Source organism: Pristis pectinata, chromosome 7, assembly GCF_009764475.1.
Source record: "Pristis pectinata isolate sPriPec2 chromosome 7, sPriPec2.1.pri, whole genome shotgun sequence".
NCBI lineage: Eukaryota > Metazoa > Chordata > Chondrichthyes > Rhinopristiformes > Pristidae > Pristis > Pristis pectinata.
Window position 1 is genome coordinate 43555151 of NC_067411.1, and position 21627 is coordinate 43576777.

General features: G+C 42.3%; 1 protein-coding gene across 1 annotated transcript in view; it reads right to left on the reverse strand.

Annotated features, from left to right (window-relative positions):
* The window catches only part of LOC127572199 (uncharacterized), a 302149-nt gene that overhangs the window by 259490 nt on the left and 21032 nt on the right, over nt 1–21627 (reverse strand). Inside the window, 1 exon segment of the mRNA XM_052019124.1 lies at nt 18431–18561. Within this exon segment, the coding sequence (XP_051875084.1) occupies nt 18431–18561 (131 nt within the window).

Below are 21627 nucleotides of genomic sequence, written 5' to 3' on the forward strand. Positions count from 1 at the left end.
CAGAGGGGACATAATGGAGGGCTCGTCCACTGAGTATATATGGGTAGAACTCAAAAATAAGGAAGGTGCAATCACTCTGATGGGATTATACAACAGACCCCCCAATAGCCACCAGAACATTGAGGAACAGATATGCAGGCATATTAGGGAAAGGTGTAAAACCAACAGGGTTGTTGTAATGAGTGACTTCAACTTCCCTAATATACACTGGGACCTCCTTACTGCAAGAGGTTTTAGACAGGGCAGAATTGTTAGGTGCATCCAGGAGGGTTTCTTAAATCAAAATGTAGGTAGTCCACCAAGAGAAGGAGCCATACTGGACCTGGTGTTGGGTAATGAGTCTGGCCAGGTGACTCTCCTTTCAGTGGGAGAACAGCGATCGCAACTCTAAGTTTTAAGATAGCCATAGATAAGTATGGACCTTGCAGGGGAGTATTAAATTGGAGCAGGGCAAATTATGAGAGTATTGGGCAGGAACTAGGGAGAGTTAATTGGGAACAGCTGTTTTTGGGCAAATCCACATCTGACAAGTGGAGGGTGTTTAAAGACCAACTGCACAGAGTACAGGACATATATTTCAGTAAGAAGGACAAGGATGGCAAGGTAAGGGAATTTTGGATGATGAGAGGGGGTGAATTTAGTCAAGAAGAAAAAGGAAGCGTATGTAAGGTTTAGGAAGCTAAAATCAAATGGAACCTAAACAAAAGAAGCCAGAAAAGAACTCAAGAAGGGAATTAGGAGAGCCAGGAGGGGTCATGAAAAGTCTTTGGCAAGTAGGATCAAAGAGAATCCCAAGGCATTCTCTACATACATCAAGAGCAAGAGAATAACTACAGAGCAGGTCGGACCACTCAAGGATAAAGGAGGGAACATGTGCTTGGAGGCGGAGGATGTGGGTGAGGTCCTAAATGAGTACTTTGCATCAATATTTACCAAGGAGAAGGACATGAAGGATAGGGAGATCAGTGTGGAGCATGCTAATATGCTAGGGCATTTCAAGGTAAAGAAGGAGGTAGTGTTGAGTCTCTTAAAGAACATTAAGGTGATAAGTCCTAGGGCCTGATGGGATATACCCCAGGTTATTGAAGAGATTGCTGGGGCCTTGACCAATGTCTTCATTTGCTCTCTAGCTACAGGTGAGGTTCTGCAGGACTGGCAAGTAGCTAATCTTCCAGTATTCAAGAAGGGAAATGGAGATAATCCTGGAAACTATAGACCAGTGAGTCTCATGTCAGTGGTAGGGAAGTTAATGGAGAGGATCCTTAGGGATAGGATTTATGAGTATTTGGAAAACCATGGCCTAATATGGGACAGTCAGCATGGCTTTGTGTGGGGCAAGTCGTGTCTTACAAACTAGATTGAGTTTTTCAAGGAAGTGACAAAGGTGATTGATGAAGGTAGAGCTGTGGATGTTGTCTACATGGATTTTAGTAAGGCATTTGACAAGGTCCCTCATGGGAAGCTAATCCAGAAGATTAAGATGCATGGGATCCATGGTGAATTGGCCATTTGGATTCAGAATTGGCTTGCCCATAGGAGACAGAGTGTAGTGGTCGATGGGACTTATTCTGACTTGGTCTGTGCTAGTGGTGTTCCACAGGGATCTGTACTGGGACCACTGCAGTATGTGATATATATTAATGACCTGGATGAAAATGTAGATGAGTGGTTAGTAAGTTTGCAGATGATACGAAGATTGGGTTGTGGATAGTGTAGAAGACTGCCAAAGGATACAGCGGGATGTAGATCAGTTGCAGATATGGACAGTGAAATGGCAGATGGAATTTAACCTGGCCAAGTGTGAAGTGTTGCACTTTGGGAGATCAAATGTAAAGGGACGGTACACTGTTAATGGGAAGACCCTTAACAGTGTTGATGTGCAGAGGGATCTTGGGGTCAAAGTCCATAACTTCCTGAAAGTGGCTGCATAGATTGATAAGGTGGTAAAGGAGTACGGCATGCTTGCCTTTATTAGTCAAGGAAATTTCAAGAGTTGGGAAGTTATGTTGTATATTTATAAAACTCTAGTTAGGCCACATCTGGAGTATTGCATTCAATTCTGGTCACCCCATTACAGGAAGGATGTGGAGGCTTTGGAGAGGGTGCAGAAGTTGTTTACTAGGATGCTGCCTGGATTAGAGGGCATGAGCTATAAGGAGAGGGTGGACAAACTTGGGTTCTTTTCTCTGGAGTGGCGGAGGCTGAGGGGAGATCTTATAGAGGGTTATAAGATTATGAGAGGCATAGATAGAGCAGACAACCGGTATCTTTTCCCTAGTGTTGAAATATCTAATACCAGAGGGCATGCATTTAAGGTGAGGGGGTAAGTTCAAAGGAGCTGTGCGGGACAAGGTTTTTTACACAGAGTGGTGGGTGCCTGGAATGTGCTGCCTGGTGTGGTGGCAGAGGCAAATGCGATAGGGGCACTCAAGAAGCTTTGGACAGGCACATGAATGTGCAGGAAATGGAGGGATATGGACATTGTGCAGGCAGAAGGGATTAGTTTAGTTAGGAATTTGATTACTAATTTAATTAGTTCAGCACAACACTGTAGGCCAAAGGGCTTGTTCCGTACCGTACTGTTCTATGATAGTATCTGTGTAAGTTTTTGGAAAAACCATGGGCCTAATATGGGACAGACAGCATGGCTTTTTCATTCAGAAAGTAAGTTTTTCATTGCACTTGTACGTATGAGAATAAACTTGACTTTGACTTCAAAGTTAAATTGATCCCACAACTATCTTTGCCCATCAGATACCCCACTGCCATAGTAGCAACATACACTGAATTATAGAGCTGCAGGTCTTGAGGAGGGCTCACACTCATGTGGATTGGTAATCTTGTTACAAATAATTGATGACTCAAATCCTTTATAATTTTCAACATGCTTGAATCTGGACTGCTTTGCCAATTCTATACCTTGGGTAATGCAGTTGGGGTGATTGCAAAGATTACACAGAGCGGGACTCGTACTATACTTCAGAGAGATGAGTTAATTCTCCATCTAACTTCACATCTAATAGTGGCCATGGGTAGGGCTATAGCAAGTGAAAGAGTATCAGCTGGATTGTTTCAAGGATGCTATTATTCTGGCTGGCTGCAGGATGTGTCCATTAGTAGCTAGATAGTGAACCAAATATGTTCTGGTTCCCTCTTTGAGGAAAGTGGAAATGATGAAAGTGATGGGTTCACAAGAGACTGCAGATGCTGGAATAGTCAGTCCAGATGAAGGGTCTCGATCTAAAACGTCAACTGTCAATTTCTCTCCACAGATGCTGCCTGATCTGCTAGTTCCTCCTGTTTGTTGAAAGTGATGGGGTCAATTGTTTGATGGTGTAGGGTCTATTATAACTGGCATTGTAGTTGTGACTGGTGCAGTTATTGATTGACAGCTCCATGCTTAAACCCTGCTTAAAAGAATAATAAATACTTTTTCCCAGATCCTTTCTTGCTGCACTGTTATATAAAGCTTAATACGGAATCCATGGGACCTTGGTCTCATGTTAGACTTTGAGGGTGGATTATTAACCTTCAAGGCATAACATTGCTTTAAGACAAGAGCCTGAATGAATTAATGTTCTGTGATCAAGATGAATCTTGATTTTGTTTAATTTTATCTCAAAGCTTGGTTTAACAGTTTTATTTCTGCAAATACAAACTATCCTTATTTCCATATTTCCTCATGATGTGGAGGCAGTCATTTGGCCCATCAAATCTGTGCTGGCTCACAGACCAATCCGATTCCGTCACTAATTTCCCTGTAACCTATTCTCACCCATTCCCTTCAACTCTTCCTGAGATTCTGCCACTCACCTACTCATTAGAGGCAATTACAGTGGCCTATTAACTTACCAACCTGCATCTCTTGGGGATGTAGAGCACCCAGAGGAAACCCACACAGTCTCAGGGAGAACATGCAAACTCCACTTAGACTACACCAGGGGTCAGAATTGAACTGAGGTTGCTGGAGCTGTCAGGCTACAGCTCCACTAGCTGTGTCACGGTGCTGCCCTGTTGGTGATATTTAGTGATACTTGCCATGGTTCAGGGAGTAATAATCTCCATTATTTATATCATAAAATGAAAAAAACTTGTATTTTAAAATCTCTTTTAGTCTGAGGATACCCCAAAATGATTTACAGCCAATAATCTAGTTTTGGAGAGTGGTTGCTTTTTTTTATGTGGCAGTAGTTTGCACACAGTAAGCTCTTACAAGTGGCAGTGACATTACAACCAGATAATCCATTTTGGTGATGTTGGTTGAAGGATAAATATCAGTCTGGGTACTAGGAAGGAACTTCCTGATTTCTGTGAGATAGCAGAGAAATCAGAGGTTTAATATCTTATCCAAAAAGAAGACATCTCCAACACTCAATTTAGCACTCTGTCAGTATTACACTGGATCAGCTTAAGTGGGGCTTGAACCTGCAACCTCCAGATAGAGATGCAAGAGCGCAATTCATTGAACCATAGCACACAACCTAATGGAAAAATGCATCATAGACGGCCATGAACTGCTCTATTCTTGAGCATGTGCAATTGGAGCTAAATGTCAGGAGATAATCAATCTTCAGCAAGATGAAATTAAAACCCCATACAAGTGCCCTTTTAGTTCAGAGCTACATTAAATACACTTGGCCATTGACACTGCTAAATCAGTCCACTTCTAATGGATTGGTTTTAATTTGGAAGACTATTCCACATCACCATGCTTTGGCAAGCTTCACCCTAAGCTCTAAGCAACCACACACAACTCTCCACCCCTGGAAGGAATCGGTGACACTACTGAGAGCATCCCCTTCTGAATGCTGTGGGTCACACAAACAATGCAATCCATGGTAAGCAGATGACCCCACACATTGGGGTGCTTATTAATGTAAGAATTTTGCATTTTCAGGAAACACTATCAGACAAGTAACCATTCAGAGCTCATTGCTGTCAATATTTCATCTGTATCTTTTCTAAGTCTAGACTGTTTTGATGTAGGCCAGGCTGGTGTCCATTTTCTACTCTCCTTAAAATAGAAGTCACCCAAAAAGCTGCTATTTCAATACCCTTGTGCCTACTATCCAGTGAGGGTCATTGGTTAAACAACATCTTGATTTTAAAATTCTCACCTTTGTTTTCAAATCCCTCCATCATCTCACACCTCCCTGTCTCTGTGCTCCCATCCAGCCCTCCAAACCTGCACTTCCCTGGTTGGATCATCCATAAATATAACCACTCCATGAGCAACCATTTCTTCAGCTGGCAAGATTCAATGTTTTGGAATTCCTGCACTAAACTGCCCTGTTTTACTACCTTACTTTCCTCCTTTAAAATCCTCCTGAAAAACTCTCTCTTTGACCTGCATTTGGTCACCTGCCTTAATATCTCAAAGCCAATTTATATATGAGAAGACGTGTGAAGCACCACAGGATGTTTTGCTGAGGGTTTTCTTAAATAAAAGTTGTCATGGTTGCAAATTAACAAAAACATGACATTTACATTCATTCCCTGGTGTTTAGATTTCTCAAGAGGAGTTAATTGGAGAACTGCTATTGACTTGAAGATTGCTGAGTACAGCAAGAATGGTAGCTTTCTCTTACTGGTCACCCTTCTCCTGTCAATTAGAATTTATTACCATGGGCTGAAGCTTCCTGCTATTCTGCCTGGGGATTCACCCCTGAAATATTGCCATAAAAAACTGGACTGATTTCAGATGTTGGATGAATTCAATGGCAGGTGAGCCAACCAAGCTGATGTCCTGTGGCTGATGGTGGATAATTGAACCCTGATCAGGTTTACCAAGAAACATTAAGAGAAGCAAGAGGTTGCCCAAATTGCAGATGAAAATAATATATTCATAAATGTACTGTAAATAGAAGAATGCAGATGCTGAAAACCTGAAACAAAAACAGAAAATGTTGGAAACACTCAGCAGGTCAGGCGGCATCTGTGGAGAGAGAAACAGAGTTAACGTTTCAGGTCTGAATGGTCTTCAACCCGGAAAATTATTCTGTTTCTCTTTCCATAGACGCTGCCTGTCCTGTTGAGTGTTTCGAACATTTTCTATTGTACTAAGGCTGATTAAATCCATCAGTTCCACTTGTAGCAAATGGTGGAAAACTTTTAGTTTAGTCTTGTACGTAAAATAAAAACTTTCTAAATTTTACTGCATTATTCGGGTGGGGAATTTTAGACAGCAGGAGTGACCAGCAAGTCCGTCGGGATTTAGTGTTTGGATCAGATATGTGCTTATTTGGGGACAACCATGCAGAATCTTCTTGCAGTGGGATTCAAACTATTGACAACCTGTTAAACTTTTCAATGGGGAGCTGTCCGCATAATGTATGTGGCCTGTGTAAAAAGGAAGTATATCCTGTTAAAGAATTGTTTCATGTTAATTGCACCCTATGGCACTCTAACCACCTCTCTGGGCATTCATTCCCTCCACTGCTTCACTGTGGTTGCCTTTCCAAAATACACTATAGTTACCTTCCATCTCCTCTGAGCTGGTGACCTCTACCATGCCAATGGCAACAAGCACAAGGAGACACCACCACCTTCAGAATCTCCTCCAAATCACACACCATCCTGATTAAAAAATATATCACCACTCCCTCATTGTCACTCCGTTTAAACCTTGGCTCAGTACTGTAGGAGGACTTGCACTGAGAGGACTACAGCTGGTGAAAAAGGTGACTCAAGGGCAATTTGGGCAGGGCAATAAATGCTGGCCTTGTCAGCAATGCCCACAATAAGAAAAATTAAAGAGTGAAAAACATGCACATTGTTACATTGTTAGTGCTGAACAGGCCTGAAGGGTGGTCTGGCACCTTATTGCACTGCACTTTCTCTGTAGCTGTGACACCGTACTCTGTACTGTTATTGTTTTTACCTGTACTACATCAATGCACTTTGTACTAACTCAATGTAACTGCACTGTGTAATGAATTGACCTGTATGATCGGTTTGTAAGACAAGTTTTTCACTGTACCTTGGTACAAGTGACAATAATAAACCAATGTCAATACTAATACCAAGTAAAGCTCTCTCTCTTGCGCTCATTCTCATTCCCTCTCTCGCTCACTCCCTCTACTACAAATAATCCACTACTCTCTAGTATCTTACAGGGTGATACTTCTATGTGCTGTCAGAGTGCTGGTTGATTTAGACTCCCCACATGAATCTGAATATTTAATGGCAGATGGAATCTCTCCCAATTGAGGTAACCTGGAGATGTTCACTTCTTGACATTCAGTTGTGTGATTCCAGTGAGGTACTGCACTGTGAAACAGATGAAAAGCTGATTGATTTCTGGGCAAGTCATGTTTCGGGAGAATGGAGACAATGGAGAAAAAATGTTACGCTCCATATGCAAAATCAACCAGAACAGCCAAAAGCAGAGATATTATAATATCTCTTGGCAGCAACACCACAGAATTGCATCCTACCAATAAACAGTCAAATGAGACCCTGGAGAATGCACTAACTACAAGCACACTGCAATTCTCCTTGAAATGAAACAGTGGACCGTGACTAGCTCTTTGCACGCAACTAGAAGTGGGGAGAATTATTTGATAATTTCTTGAAGGAGCTGTGATTGAACAGATTTGAAGAACTCACTCAACAGAGACTGGATACTTGTGGAACCCGCGAGATCAGCCAGAGGAAACAGCCACCAAGTGACAGTGAGTTAGCCCTTGACGGGAATTCAAAGCTGTGGAGCTATCAAAGCCAGGTTGGAAATATTGAATGGACAACAGTGGGAAGTACATGTGGTGAAGTGTGAGATGAAAGGCAGAAGAGTGAAAGTACAGCCAATGTTGATTAGATGTTGGAATTGTTGTGGACAGCAAAATGATAGGCTGATCAAGGAGTGCCCTGTGCTTGGGAAAAATGCACATGAGGAGGACTTAAAAATTATCTCTACAAATCCAGTCCAGATAGGAAGAGGACATTGAAAATCCATGGAAGAGATGAGCTGTGCGGGGTTATATTCAGAATGCCAATTGAACATAACATTCTTGGTGCCAAATGAGGCTAATTCTGTGGAAGAAACACCCACTAGATATGTCTATGCCAAGATGTTGGTGCGAGGGAAACTAATGACATTTTAACTTGACTCAGAAGCAACGTGCAATATCTGCTTGAAGCAAGCCACTAATCTGGAGGTGATGCAGCTAAAACCAACAGGATGTGTTATCAGTATAGAATAAGACTGCACAAAAGCCTGCCAGGATTTGCACTTTGAAGGGAGTGAACCCAAAGAATCTGGAGAGGTATGAGGTGGAGTTCATTGTAGTAAACCAGAAAGATGCCAAAACTTGGAAGTACTGCAGTCCAGCAGATGGGACAGATAAGCGTGCACCTCAACAGGATCCTGCCTGGTCTCTACTCTCTCTCTGTAAAGCCTTTTGTTTATAAGAATACTTTGTTGGTTTAACATACTGGCTATCCTCCAGTCTCTTAGAGAGTGATACTGATACAGTCAGCTCCAAAGACACTTTAGTTGACCTAGCTCATTTTCTTTATTAAGACAAGCTTGACAGATAATATCACAGGACAGCTGAAAACTGCCTGTCGCGTGCAGCTCTGCTCCAAAGTGCAGACTACACATCATCCAACACTGTCTGTTTATTGCGGCCTCACACTTACTGCTGTCTTATGTTACGTGTGTAGAAGCAGACTCCAAAAAGCAACACTTTGCATTTAGCGTTTGGCCAGCTGGTATGATGGACCAGAAGGCTGAGAAATCTCATGACTGGGATGCCAGGAATGCACAGAGAGCAGTGGGAGGAAGGGAGGTAGGTGGCGTTGCAAAAGGGACACAGTTTCTCCACCTACAATAATCCATAGAAAGATGCTCAAATGTAAATGTAGTTGAACAAGGAGAACCTCTTTACACAGAGCTGGGACACTGTGGAATTCACTTCAAAGGTTGAAGGCCTTAGTAGAATCTACGTCAACATTCAAGGTTACATGAGATTGGAAACTGAACACAAATGGAAAATGGGTCAGAAACTTGGATAAATAATGTAATCAAAACTGTTTATGTATGTGGAAGTTAGATGTCAACATAGGCTGGATGGGCCGAAGGCCTGCATCCATCCTGTACTATCTGCTGATTCTAAGCAAAATCACTGAGAGAAAATGAGGTAGGAAGAAATGAAACAGAAAATATTTTCAAAAGATAATGTGACATGTAGTTTACAGTTTGTTGTTTTTCAATGCCAAATATTTGTTTAAGTTATTTTGGTACTTTGAACTATGTACGTGCTTTGAAAGTTACTCCCATGAAACAGTGCAGATAGTTGGCATGTAAAGCCACTGCAGTGCCTTGGTCAGAGAAGGGAAGACAAAATTATACTTTAAGCCACATAAAATTAATAGGAGCCCAGGGCCTGTATTTGTGGAGTTGGATACTGTTTTCACATTTATTTTCACTCCCGGTTCCTTACTAATCTCCAACCCATTATCACACAATAAGCAGTGCATTTTAAATAGGAAAAGATATTGCTCTTAAACTGGGAATGCACTGAAGGAGCCATTGAAAGACATCGATCAAAAAAGCTTGTAGAATCAAAATTCATGGATAAAAAAACTTACACCTTTTAAGGTACACCTGCTTATATTGCATTTCATTTCTCTTTTTAGTCTACAATCTCTTTTTTCCTGTTCTCATCTGTGGTCACCAATTTTAGGTTTTATTTTCATGACTAATGCTAATCCCTTAGAAGTTGATTAGATGGGCATTGTAGTAGTGATAATTCTAGGACCCTGCTGTGCACAAATCATCTGCTCCGCTTCCTACATTTTGAAGGTGACTGCATTTCAAAAGGCTCTTCTGCCTTACAGTCCCTCGGGTTGAGGATGACTTGCCTCCACTCTTTAACATGGAGTGCTAGTTGCAAACCGGCAACATCTTCATCCAAAGAGGTCTAAGATGTTTTGAGACCTGGCTCTGGTACGAGTAATTACAGACATATTCACATGCACACGCGTGCGCGCGCGCACACACACACACACACACACACACACACACACACACACACACACACACCGCTAGCTACATGCACAGTCACATAGATGGGTATACCTAACATGTTCATTCCCACATGCTTTTCTCCTGCTGCCCTCCCTCGTCCACTATCAGCTACCTCTGTGAGGCCCCCTCTCCTAATCCCCTCTGTTTCTCCTTCCTCTTTCTCACATTATATTCCAACCTCAATCTTTTTTTCTCCAACATCCCTCACTGTCCCTCTATCTTCATCCTCCAGATGTACCACCCCCCCAACTCTCACTTCCTTCACCTTCAGCTGTTGGCTTTCATTCTCCCTGGGCTGTGTTTGCTCCATTGTCCACAGCCACATTCCAAGGCTGTGCTGCTATCTTTCATGCACACCCATCAGTCCCTGCAGCCTGTGGCCCTGTGTGGACCACCCTCCAGATTTTCTCCCAATTGACTAAGAAACTATTTTTTAATAACTGGGATAGTTATTTTAAATCTTGTTAAATTTATTAATTTACCAAGATTTATTTTAGTAAATTTACTTTTATTTGTGGAAGGATTAGAGAGAATTTGAGGAAAATATTTTTCACCTAGGAGCTGGTAGCAATCTGGAACAGGTGATAGGGTGGAGAGGGAAGAGCCCTTATCATATTCTAAGGTCGGAAGCTGTGATGTTTGCTGATGATTGCACAATGTTCAATTCCACATACAACTCCTCAGCAAATGAAGCAGCCCATACCTGCTTTCAACAAAACCCAGAAAGCATTCAGACATGGGCTGATAAGTGGCAAGTGCCAGGCAATAACCATCTCCAATAAGGGAGAGTCTAACCATCTGCCCTTGATAATCAATAGCATTACCATCAGTGAGTCCCCCTGCATCAATGTTCTAGGGGTCAGCATTGACCAGAAACTCAATTGGACAAGCGACATAAACACCATGGCTACAAGGACAGGTCAGAGCCTGGGAGCACTGTGGCAAGTGATTCATCCCCTAACAACCCAAATCCTTTCCATGATCTACAAGGCCCTCTACAAGTCAGGAGTGTGGTAGAATACTCTTCACTTACTGAGGTGAATGCAGCACCAACTTGCTTTCATCTAGAACAAAGAAGCCTATTTGATTTCCTCTCCCTCCACCATCTTAAATATTTATTCACTTCACCACAGGCACATCCTAATTGTAGAATGTGCTGTTTATGAAATCTACTATGATTACTTACCCAACCTACACTGACAACAGCTCCCAAACCTCCAAACCCTACCACAAGAAGGATGACACCAGCTGATGCATGGAACACCGCCACCTAGAGTTTCCTTTCCAAGTTGGACATAATCCTGACTTGGATATATTTGCCAGTCCTTCAGTGTTGCTGGGTCTAAATCCTAGAGCTTTCTCTCCAGCTGCTTCAGAGGAAGGACTGTAGTGGTTCCAAAAGGTGCCTCACCAGCACCTTCTCAAGTTCAGTGGAGATGGAAATGGATGCTAGAGTTGCCAATGACACTGATATCCCAAAAGAAAAATTTCACAATGGTTCTTTATCACTTTTTAAAGTTATTTTCAGTTATTAAAAATCAGAATAATGATAAAAATGCTTACTTATGCAATAAATTCATTTTCAGCTCTATTAATCAAGATCCAGTAAATTAGCACTCTGAAGATCATAGAATATTCTTTAGTTCAATAAATTGTTTAAATAAAATTGATCTCCTAAAACACTGCCTGTTGTATGGACTCAATTACATTTCATTATATATGTAAATCTAGGTGTATACTTACTTTCAGGTCACAGATTGAGCAGAAAGTGGAAACTCTCTTCTCTGCATCACAAACCCTCCACCCCCTCTCGGGCTTTCTTCTTATTATGAACTATCTCTCTGCCTCTCTAATGTGTAGTCTGATTCCATAACTCCCTCCAGGTCTTGATGCCTTCCTTCAACCCCTTACATCCCACTACTCTTTCAATAGAATCACTTGCCTTCACCTGTTGCCTACATCTAGCAACGTTTGAGGTATCAGTGTTCTGAGTTACTGGTCACCTTGTTCATGGTTGCAGGTCTTTGCATCACATACAGTCAAATGTTATTTTATGAGGCACAGCCACTGTACGGTAGGAAACACCATGATCACTTTACACAAAGCCAGCCTCGCCAATGGCAATGTGACTATGACCAGGCAACCTGTTTTTACTTGCATTGATTGAGGGATAAACAATCTATTGGTTTTATGCATTTTGGTCTGTCCTGTGGTTACAAAGAACGCTGTACCTTTTTTCTCAGGGAGTTGTTGCTTCCGGCTAAACTCTTCACCAACACTTCACCAAACCAATGAGTGTTTCATCACATTCACTGGATTTTCAAATTGCTGTTGGTTGTTGGTCAATAGTTATAACTGCTTTTGAGAATAAAGCCACTACACCCTTGGCAATGACAAGGGATTTGGCGAATGATCTGGGTAGTGGGAGTCCTAACAAACATGTATCCCTCAGTCATTATCACTCAAAGATATATCATTGCTGTTTGTGGGACCTTTCTATGAACAAATTGGCTGTTGTGCTTTCTTATTTTACATCAGTGTTGATACTTCAAAAATATAATTGATTTGGCAGGTGCTATAGAAATGCAAGTTGGTCTGTTTCTCTCCATTTTTGTCTTCCTTGTCTTTCTCTTTTGTTCTTTCTCTCTTACTTTCTCATCTTTTTTTCTTTCCTTCTCCCTATTTCTATCTTCTTTTGTTGTTGCTCTTTCTCCTTTACTCTTTCTTCTTTGCAGATGTATCCAAGTTCAGCGGCTTTTTTTCAGTGGGTCCTTGCTGTTTGCAGTTGCATTAGGTTTATAGACACAGCACATAGTTCACTGAAAATTGCTTCTGCCAGCTTTGTTTGAGATTAGTATCATTCCTCAGCATGCTTCTGAAGAATGGTCTGCTCTAAGCCAGTGTAATCCCTCTCTTCTGATGCATGGCCAATGCCTACTGTCTCGACTGGTGTCAAATAACATTTTTCAAATCCAGATTGATGCCAATGAACCATATCCAACATTTTCTTTGCAAGCTTTCCCCTCTATGGCATCAATCCAACATTCCCTGAAGCTAGGAGTTGACAGATATCTTGTCAGGACATTTGGCCAAAGTCAAATTATTGCCATCTCTGCTGCTGTATTTTCGGACAGTTCTCCAACTTGTTCTAATTTTGCTGTGGTTGTATCTATTAGATGTTATATTCTTGATTACTTTTACTGTTACCATAGAGCCTATGTTAAAGAGTGACTCTAAATCTGTTAGTCTTAACTTGTTTGTGATCCACTCAGCAAAAAGAGTTAATCATTCTTAAGCGCAACTGTTCCCGGGCATCGTTTACAAAATCTTACTATATTCAGTAATTGCTGTTGGCAGGTCTATTCACAGAGTGATGATGCAAGTTTGTTGCAATGTAGGTTAATGAGGTGCTGACGAGCCGGTTTGTAAACGTCTTGCACAAACTGGTAGGCTGGTATTCATTGCCACAGGGTAATACCTGACAGGGTCAGATACAAATGGTGGTTGGGCTGACGTGGATGGTGACATATGGGTGAACCAGGGTTCAACACTAAGTGTTTTACCACAAGACCTCTGACATTCAATTGCCTTGACCCTGCATCCCACTGTTCCCAATAGCTCTGCAAGCAATCCTTCTTCAAGTAGCTATTTTTGTTGAATATGTTTGCATCACCCCTACTGCAGTGAATTTCAATGTTGGAAAGTTACGTATGTGTTTGAGTCCTACTCTGTAATCCAGACTAGCGTTCCCTAGTACAGAAGGAGCATTTAACTTTCACATGATACATGACCCAGAGGACTTTTTGTCCTCTTCTGGCCTTAAAAGATTACATGGGACTCTGAAGAAGAACAGGGGAGTTATCAAAAATTTACCAATCAAGCAATATCTAAAAAAAGGTGTCCATCAATTCATTGATGTTTGTGGGATCTTACTGTGCCACATCTCCTACAGTGCTTCAGTGACTGAAGTTCAAAGGTAATTCAATGACTATACGGTACACAGGGACATCTAGAGGCTACCAAAGCCACGGTGGCAAGTTAGCTCTTGTGAAAGCTGGGAGAAAGCTGACTGTACGCGGGCTATGGAGTGAATATGATGGATGTGTTGAGTGGCCCAATTTTCTGCACTTTAAGTTCTTGTGTTTAACTTTAAACCATTTCACTTATTAGCTTTCTTTTCGTGCTGGTTTGTAACAAATGAAACACCCCAGCTGGTCTGACGGTGCATGAAATGGCCTTGCAACCCATCTGCAACCTCTGCTGTCACCATAAATTGTCTTTAAACTTGCTGCTGTGGCTTCTAATCTAAATAAAATTAATGTACCCACCAAATTTATTTAAACTAATCCCATCTATCTAACACATCTTTAATGGGGCCCTTAATGGATGTGAGCTTTCCCAGTTGCTTTGACTAGTATATACAGAAATTGTACTAGCCTGCTTCATTTAATAACCAACAAAGATCTGAAATCTGCTTTAAACTCCACAGATTTTATTAATCCTTTAAACAACTTTAACTGTCTCTCCATTTCACAGTTTATTTTTCTTTTTGGGTAAGGTGTCTTTTTATATCAATTAATGATTTGCTGATGGACTGAAGATGAACCTCAGTCACACCAGTGTGTTTAATTGTGTGGTGTATCAGTGAATACCGCAAATATAGAGCGCTGAACCAACCCATTCATTGCACTGTGCCTCTGCTGTTACTTTGAAGGAGCCATCCAATTAATCCCCTCACCCTTTTTTCCTAACCCCGAATATGTTTTCCTTTCCAAGCGCATTTATCTAATTTGTTCTTACCAAGGGAAAAATAAAGCAAAGATTAGACCAACAGCTGTAACACTTAGTATTTAATATGGCATCTCTAGTGCAGTATAAGGGCCCAGTGCAGAAAAAATGAAGAGAAGCTATGTCTCTAGTGGAGATTGTTACTGGAACCCATAACTTTCCAGCACCACAAAGATATGACCAATGTGGTCTCTGCAAAACCCTCCAAGTTCACTGGGTGGATAAGTGAACCAAAGTCCATCTCCTCTCCCAGGTCAACATTCCCAACACTGAGGCCCTAGTTACACTCAGTAGGCTCTGTTGGGCAGGCTATGTCATTTGTATTTCCAACACCAAGCTCCCGAACTGACAATCTATTTCGAGATCTGTCACAGGCAGAAGAAACAAATCAACAGTGGTCGTTGGATATTTATCTTGTTACCAGAGAGAAATCTCTGTGCTGAGGTGAGCAGGAGGTGATGAGATACATTTGATCTGAATGGTCTGTCAACACATGGAGGAAGTGCTGCCAGTCCCCAGTGACGGCCTGCGGTCACAGTGCTGGCCAAGGTTCCACCCTGAGCCACACTTCTCACCCCAGCCCAAACGATATCAGTCTTCTCAGGTAGCTGTTGCACACTGTCATGGTGGCTCACTTCACATCGAGCCACCTGGTGAAGAGGTCACTTTAACCATTTCATTGCCATGGGAACACCAGCGGTGGACCGAGTCCTCAACCAGATTTCCAGCACAGTAGCGGAGACGACAGGGGTTTGTGTTGGATTCCCAGCTAGGTGCGTTATCAGTAGCGCATAAGATCAGATACTTTTATTAGTCATCTGTACATCGAATACACACAGTGAAATATATCTTTTTGCGTAGAATGTTCGTTCTCCCTGTGTCTGCATGGGTTTCCTCCGGGTGCTCTGGTTTCCTCCCACATTCCAAAGGTGTGCAGGTTAGGAAGTTGTGGGCATGCTATGTTGGTGCCAGAAGCGTGGCGACACTTGCGGGCTGCCCCAGAACACTCTACACAAGAAGATGTATTTCACTGTGTGTGTTTGAGGTACATGTGACTAATAAAGAAATCTTATCTTATCTCCCAATGTTGCTATAATAACCTCCTTTAGCACTGACTCCATTAATACTCTTGCTTCTGGGAACGCATCCTGTGAACTGTGAGGTACCAGTGTATTCAAAGCTCATCAAAGCACCTCACTGTGTACAACCAAATTGACATTATACACAATCAAATATCATATTTCAATCTGGACACACATAACAAATAAGCAAGCAGCAGCTGTGATTTTCAAACCTTTGTCAGTCTCTGGATGAAGAATTCACTGCTCAATTCCCCTCTCATCTAGTAATTTTCCTCTCTGCTAAGGAAAATGGGTTATTCTTGCCCACTTTATCCAGGCCTCTCATAATTTAATACACCTCAGTTAAATCTCAATCTCAACTTTCCTGTTCTAAAGAAAATGGCAAGTTAATCTTTCTTCATTGTTGAAATTTCTTCATACTTCACAATATCCTCAAAGATCTCTTCACCACCTTTAGCAACATCATATCCTTCCTGCCAGTTTTTCAACTGTGGTCTAATTTGTTTCTTATGCACTTCTAACATGACCTCCTATATTCAATGCCTTGTCTAATAAAGGCAAATGTCCTGTATGCTTTCCAGCAATCTCATCTACCTGTCCTCATACTTTCAGGGATGTGTATACATTTTCTCTCACTAACTCTCATTATTCGTGTTATCTTCTGATCTGAACCAAATAATTACATCCCAAAGACACACTTAACTGTGGGCTTTGGATGATTTTGTAGCTGTAATATACACTAGAATTCAAGCTAGATGAGCATGTCACCACCGGAATGGACTTTATCAGCAAATGTGTTGAGGACTGTGTGCTAAAGAGGTCAATCCGGGTATTCCCAAACCGGAAACCATGGATGATCCATTCCCTAGTGAAGTCCAGGACTGCGGCGTTCAAATCAGGTAACCTTGACCTATACAAGAAATCGAAATACGACCTCCGTAAAGCTATCAGGGATGCCAAGAGACAATACCAGTCTAAAATCAAATCCCAGATCAGCCATCTGATGCTTACATGCTATAATGGGCTACAAGACAAAGTCGGGCAGCACCGCAGACAACAGCGCACCCCTTCCTGATGAGCTTAACGCATTCTATGTGTGTTTTGAACAGAAAGGGATTGGAATGTCACCACTCGCCCTGACAGCCTCCAATGCATCTGAACCCACAGTCACCATTGCAGACGTCAGATCAGTCACCTGAGGAGTGAACCCGCTGAAAGCATGTGGCCCAGATGGTGTCCCTGGCCGTGTCCTTAGGTCCTGCGCAAATCAGCTGGGCGGAGTACTTGCAGATATTTTTAACCCCTCCCTGCTTCAGTCTGAGGTTCCCACTTATTTTAAGAAGACCACTATCATCCTGATACCCAAAAAAAGCAAGGTAATGTGACTTAATGATTGCTGCCCAGTGGCTCTGTCATCTGCCATCATGAAGTGCTTTGAGAGGCTGGTCATGGCACGCATTAACTCCAGACTTCCAGACAATCTCGACCCATTGCAGTTCACCTACTGCCGAAACAGGTCTATGGAGGACGCCATCTCCCTGGCCCTACACTCATCTCTGGAGCATCTGGACAGTAAAGACACCTACGTTAGTCTACTGTTTACTGACTACAGCTCCACCTTCAATACCATAATTTCAAGCAAATTCATCTCCAAACTCCTCAAACTGGGACTCAACACCTCCCTTTGCAACTGGATCCTTGACTTCCTGACCAACAGACCACAATGAGTAAGGATAGGCAGCAACACCTCCGCCATGATTATACTCAACACTGGTGCCCCCAAGGTTGCGTCCTCAGTCCCTCACCAACTTTTACCAATGCACCATAGAAAGCATCCTATCTGGATGCATCACGGCTTGGTATGGTAACTGCTCTGCCTGTGACCGCAAGAAACTGCAGAGAGTTGTGGACACAGCTCAGCGCATCATGGAAAACAGCCTCCCCTCCATGGACTCTGTCTATACTTCTCACTGCCTCGGTAAAGCAGCCAACAGAATCAAGGACCCCACCCACCCCAGAGATTCTCTCTTCTTCCCTCTCCCATTGGGCAGAAGACACAAAAGCCTGAATGCAGATACCACCAGGCTCAAGGACAGCTTCTATCCCGCTGGTATAAGACTATTGACCGGTCCTCTTGTACGATAAGATGGACTCCTGGCCTCACAATCTACCTTGTTATGGCCTTGCATCTTATTGTCTGTCAGCACTGCACTTTCTCTTTAACTGTAACACTTTATTCTGCATCCTGTTATTATTTTCCCTTGTACGATGTCAATGCACTTTTGTGATGAAATGATCTGTATGGATGGCATGCAAAACAAAGTTTTTCACCATACTTTGGTACATGTGACAATAGTAAACCAACTTATCAACTTAGAATCCTGTCAATTTACTGAAGCTGCACACTACACTAAATTTAACTCTCCCATTAACATCTGGCCGGGAGCGATTAACTCGGCAAAGTCTGGGAATGGGACCTGATGTTTATCATTTACGCATTTCTATTATAAATGTATGTTTGGCCTCTGACCTGCGAATGGCTTCCTCCAACTTCTTTGCCTTATTCTCATCTTCCTGGACCTGTTTGGTCCTCGCTTCCTCCTCTTCAGGTGATGAGGCAGGGATTCCTTGCAGCAGCCATCTCTCTCGCATGGCTTTGGACTGGGTGAGGAAGGGAAGAAAGACCTGTTGAAAACTTTCGTTTGCAGAGCAGGGAAGTCATAAAACATCGCTCTCCAATTGTAATCACTCTGCCCATAGCTGCTCAGGCCCTGTTCCTTGAAAATGCCTCTCTAAACATTATCTTTCTCTGCTCCTTTTAGACACCACTTAAAACCAATCTGCTTGACCAACCTCCTGGACGCTCAGTTTAATGTCTCCTTATGTGACATGGCATGATATTTTGTTTGATAATATTCCTGTTAAAGATTGGAACATTCTACTATGTTAAAGACACTGTATCAATAGAAGTTGCTCTATTAATCTTGAAACAAGTTCAATAGTTTAGAAAATCCATTTCTCTAACTGAGATTCTTTTGGACTTGATGGGAGGAAATTGCATGGATTTCAATGGATTTGTTGATTTGGTCATTTAATTCAATGCCTGGCTGCTTCCCATTACTTTAATCAGGCAACATTCCCATATTTAAGGGAGTTCTCTGGGGCAGAAGCAAGGTCAAACACCAGCTGTGGAAATCACTCTGCAGGACCGACACCTCCTCAACTTTGTTCCGTAACATATATGCAAACATTTTCACAGCCATTCTCATCTGCTTCATTTTAAATTTTATTATGAATAACATAAGACTCCCTAGTCAAATATTATTGGTAATGCAATGGTCACTACACTCCTTTACAGCTACTGTTAACTTGATTGACTGGTTGTTGTTGCCAAGGGAAAAATAAAACAAGGATTAGACGAACAGCTATAACAATTTGCATTAAATAAGCCTCCTTTAGTTAAGTATGAAGTCCCAGTAGAGACAAGTGAAGAGCAGCTACATCTTCTGCTGGGATTGTCCACATCAGAGGGATAAAACCTAAATATTAAGGTCAGGCCATTCAGGAGTGACATGAGGAACCAGTCTGAAAAGAAGAGTGGAAATCCAGAATTTCCTCTCCAAAAGTACTGCTGGGACTGAAGGGATCAATGGAAAACTTCAAAACATTAGTTGATGGACTTTTTTTGGGCAGAGAGTGTCACGGAATATGCAGGCAAATGAAATTAGAGTACAGATCAGCCATGATGAAAGAGAGCAGCTTGAATGGACTCTTTCTGTTCCTGCATTCACAGTCCCTATTCAATTTTGTTTCATCCAGCTAATGGGAGCGAGGGTGTGTGTGGATTTAAGCAGGGAAATTTTCCAAACCTCAATGAAGCACCAAGTGCACAAACAACACACTCAGTTTCCTTCAAACAATTTAAATAGAAAAGGCAAAGGATGAAGAATTAGTTCTGATGAAAAATTATCTCTGTTTCACTCTCCAAAGGTGCTGCCTGGCCTGCTGAGCATCTGCAGTGATTTCCAGCAGCTGCAGTGCTTGTTTTTATAGAATTATAGAGAGATAAAGCAGAGAAACCACCCCTTCTGTTAACCAAGTCCATGATAATCATCAATCACCCATCTACACAAATTCTACATTAAGCCCTTTTTTATTCTCCCTACATTCTCATCAACACCCCCAGAACATACCACTCACCTACACACTTGAGGCGATTTACTATGACCAATTAACCTATCAACCAGCATATTTTTGGGACGTGGGAGGAAACTGGAGCACCTGGAGGAAATCCTTGTGGTCACAGGGGGAATGTGCAAACTCCACACAGACAGCACCCAAATTCAGGATTGAACTCAGGTCTCAGATGCTGTCAGGTGGCAGCTTCATTAGTTCCACCATTGTGCTGCCATTTTGCAGGAGGAATTTATTTCTGGTGCCATCTCAAAATATATGTGCAAATCTCTGCTGCCAGTTGACCTTATCCCCTGCACATCTGGCTCCATAGAACTGAACACAATGGTGGTGAGTATAACTGGGGTCCAATACTTTCTCATGTTTCACATTGATGACTAAAGGTAAATTCTGCCCTAAGGAATCAACACTCATTTATAAAGTAGGCACAGTAGTGTAGCAGTTAGCACAATGCTATTACAGCACCAGTGACCCGGGTTCAATTCTGGCCACTGTCTGTAAGGAGTTTGTACGTTCTCTCCGCGTCTTCCAAACGGCATGCCATGTTGGCGCCGGAAGCGTGGCGACACTTGCGGGCTGCCCCCAGAACACTCTATGCAAAAGATGTATTTCACTGTGTGTTTCAATGTACATGTGACTAATAAAGATATCTTAGAAAGAAGTGAATAATTTTTAAGTCACAAGTTTAAAGAGAAGCTTGGGCTTTTAAATTGAGTCAAGAATGCATGGAGACTGAAAACAAAATGTACATTATAAAAGTTTATGTTAAACGGTGGATGCTCTCTGAATTCTGCAATGATGATGTACTTAAGTTGGTCTTCAGGCTTTGCTTGTCACTTTGAGCTGTGATTAATGGCATTACATGTGTGACTGGAACCCAAGGGTCATCCAGCAGGTCAGAAGCCTCACACCCTTGAGAGTACCAGTGTGTGTAGATTATTTTTGGTGATGCAGTGTGAGGTTACAGTTTTGTCCAAACCACTGACACCATTGTCTTCTTGCTAGTAAAATGAGATCAACTGTCTAGACATTCGCTTTCACCCTTGTTTGGTGCAGTGTGTGGCACTAACCTCCACTTTGGACCACTGCAAAATATTGTAAAATCAATTTAAGGAGCCCTGTGGTGTTTTGCACACAGAATCAGGACCTGTGAGATTCCCATCCAAAACTGTGATAAATTGGCTTTGTCATCACCAGACCTTAAAGGACTTCTCCCCATGGCAGCTGTCGAGCAGTGGCAGAGAAGTGCCACAGAGGTAAGGGAGGACGTGGAGGAGGGGAGACTGGGTGATCTCCCATGTGTGCTCCCCATATGGTATAGCTTGGTCTAACTCTGTCCCTTGTCACAAGCTTTCCCCACACAGGATGATCAGTGCAGCCAGTGATGGCAGCAAGTGGCTGGGATGTGACTTTTACAAAGAGGCTGTGAGCAGTGAGGGGAGCACCACGGATGCAGCTCCCATTGTCATAATGCAGGCCAGTGCTGGGTGCAGACACGTCCATTGATGTTGTCAACCCCTGTGCAGTGTGCTC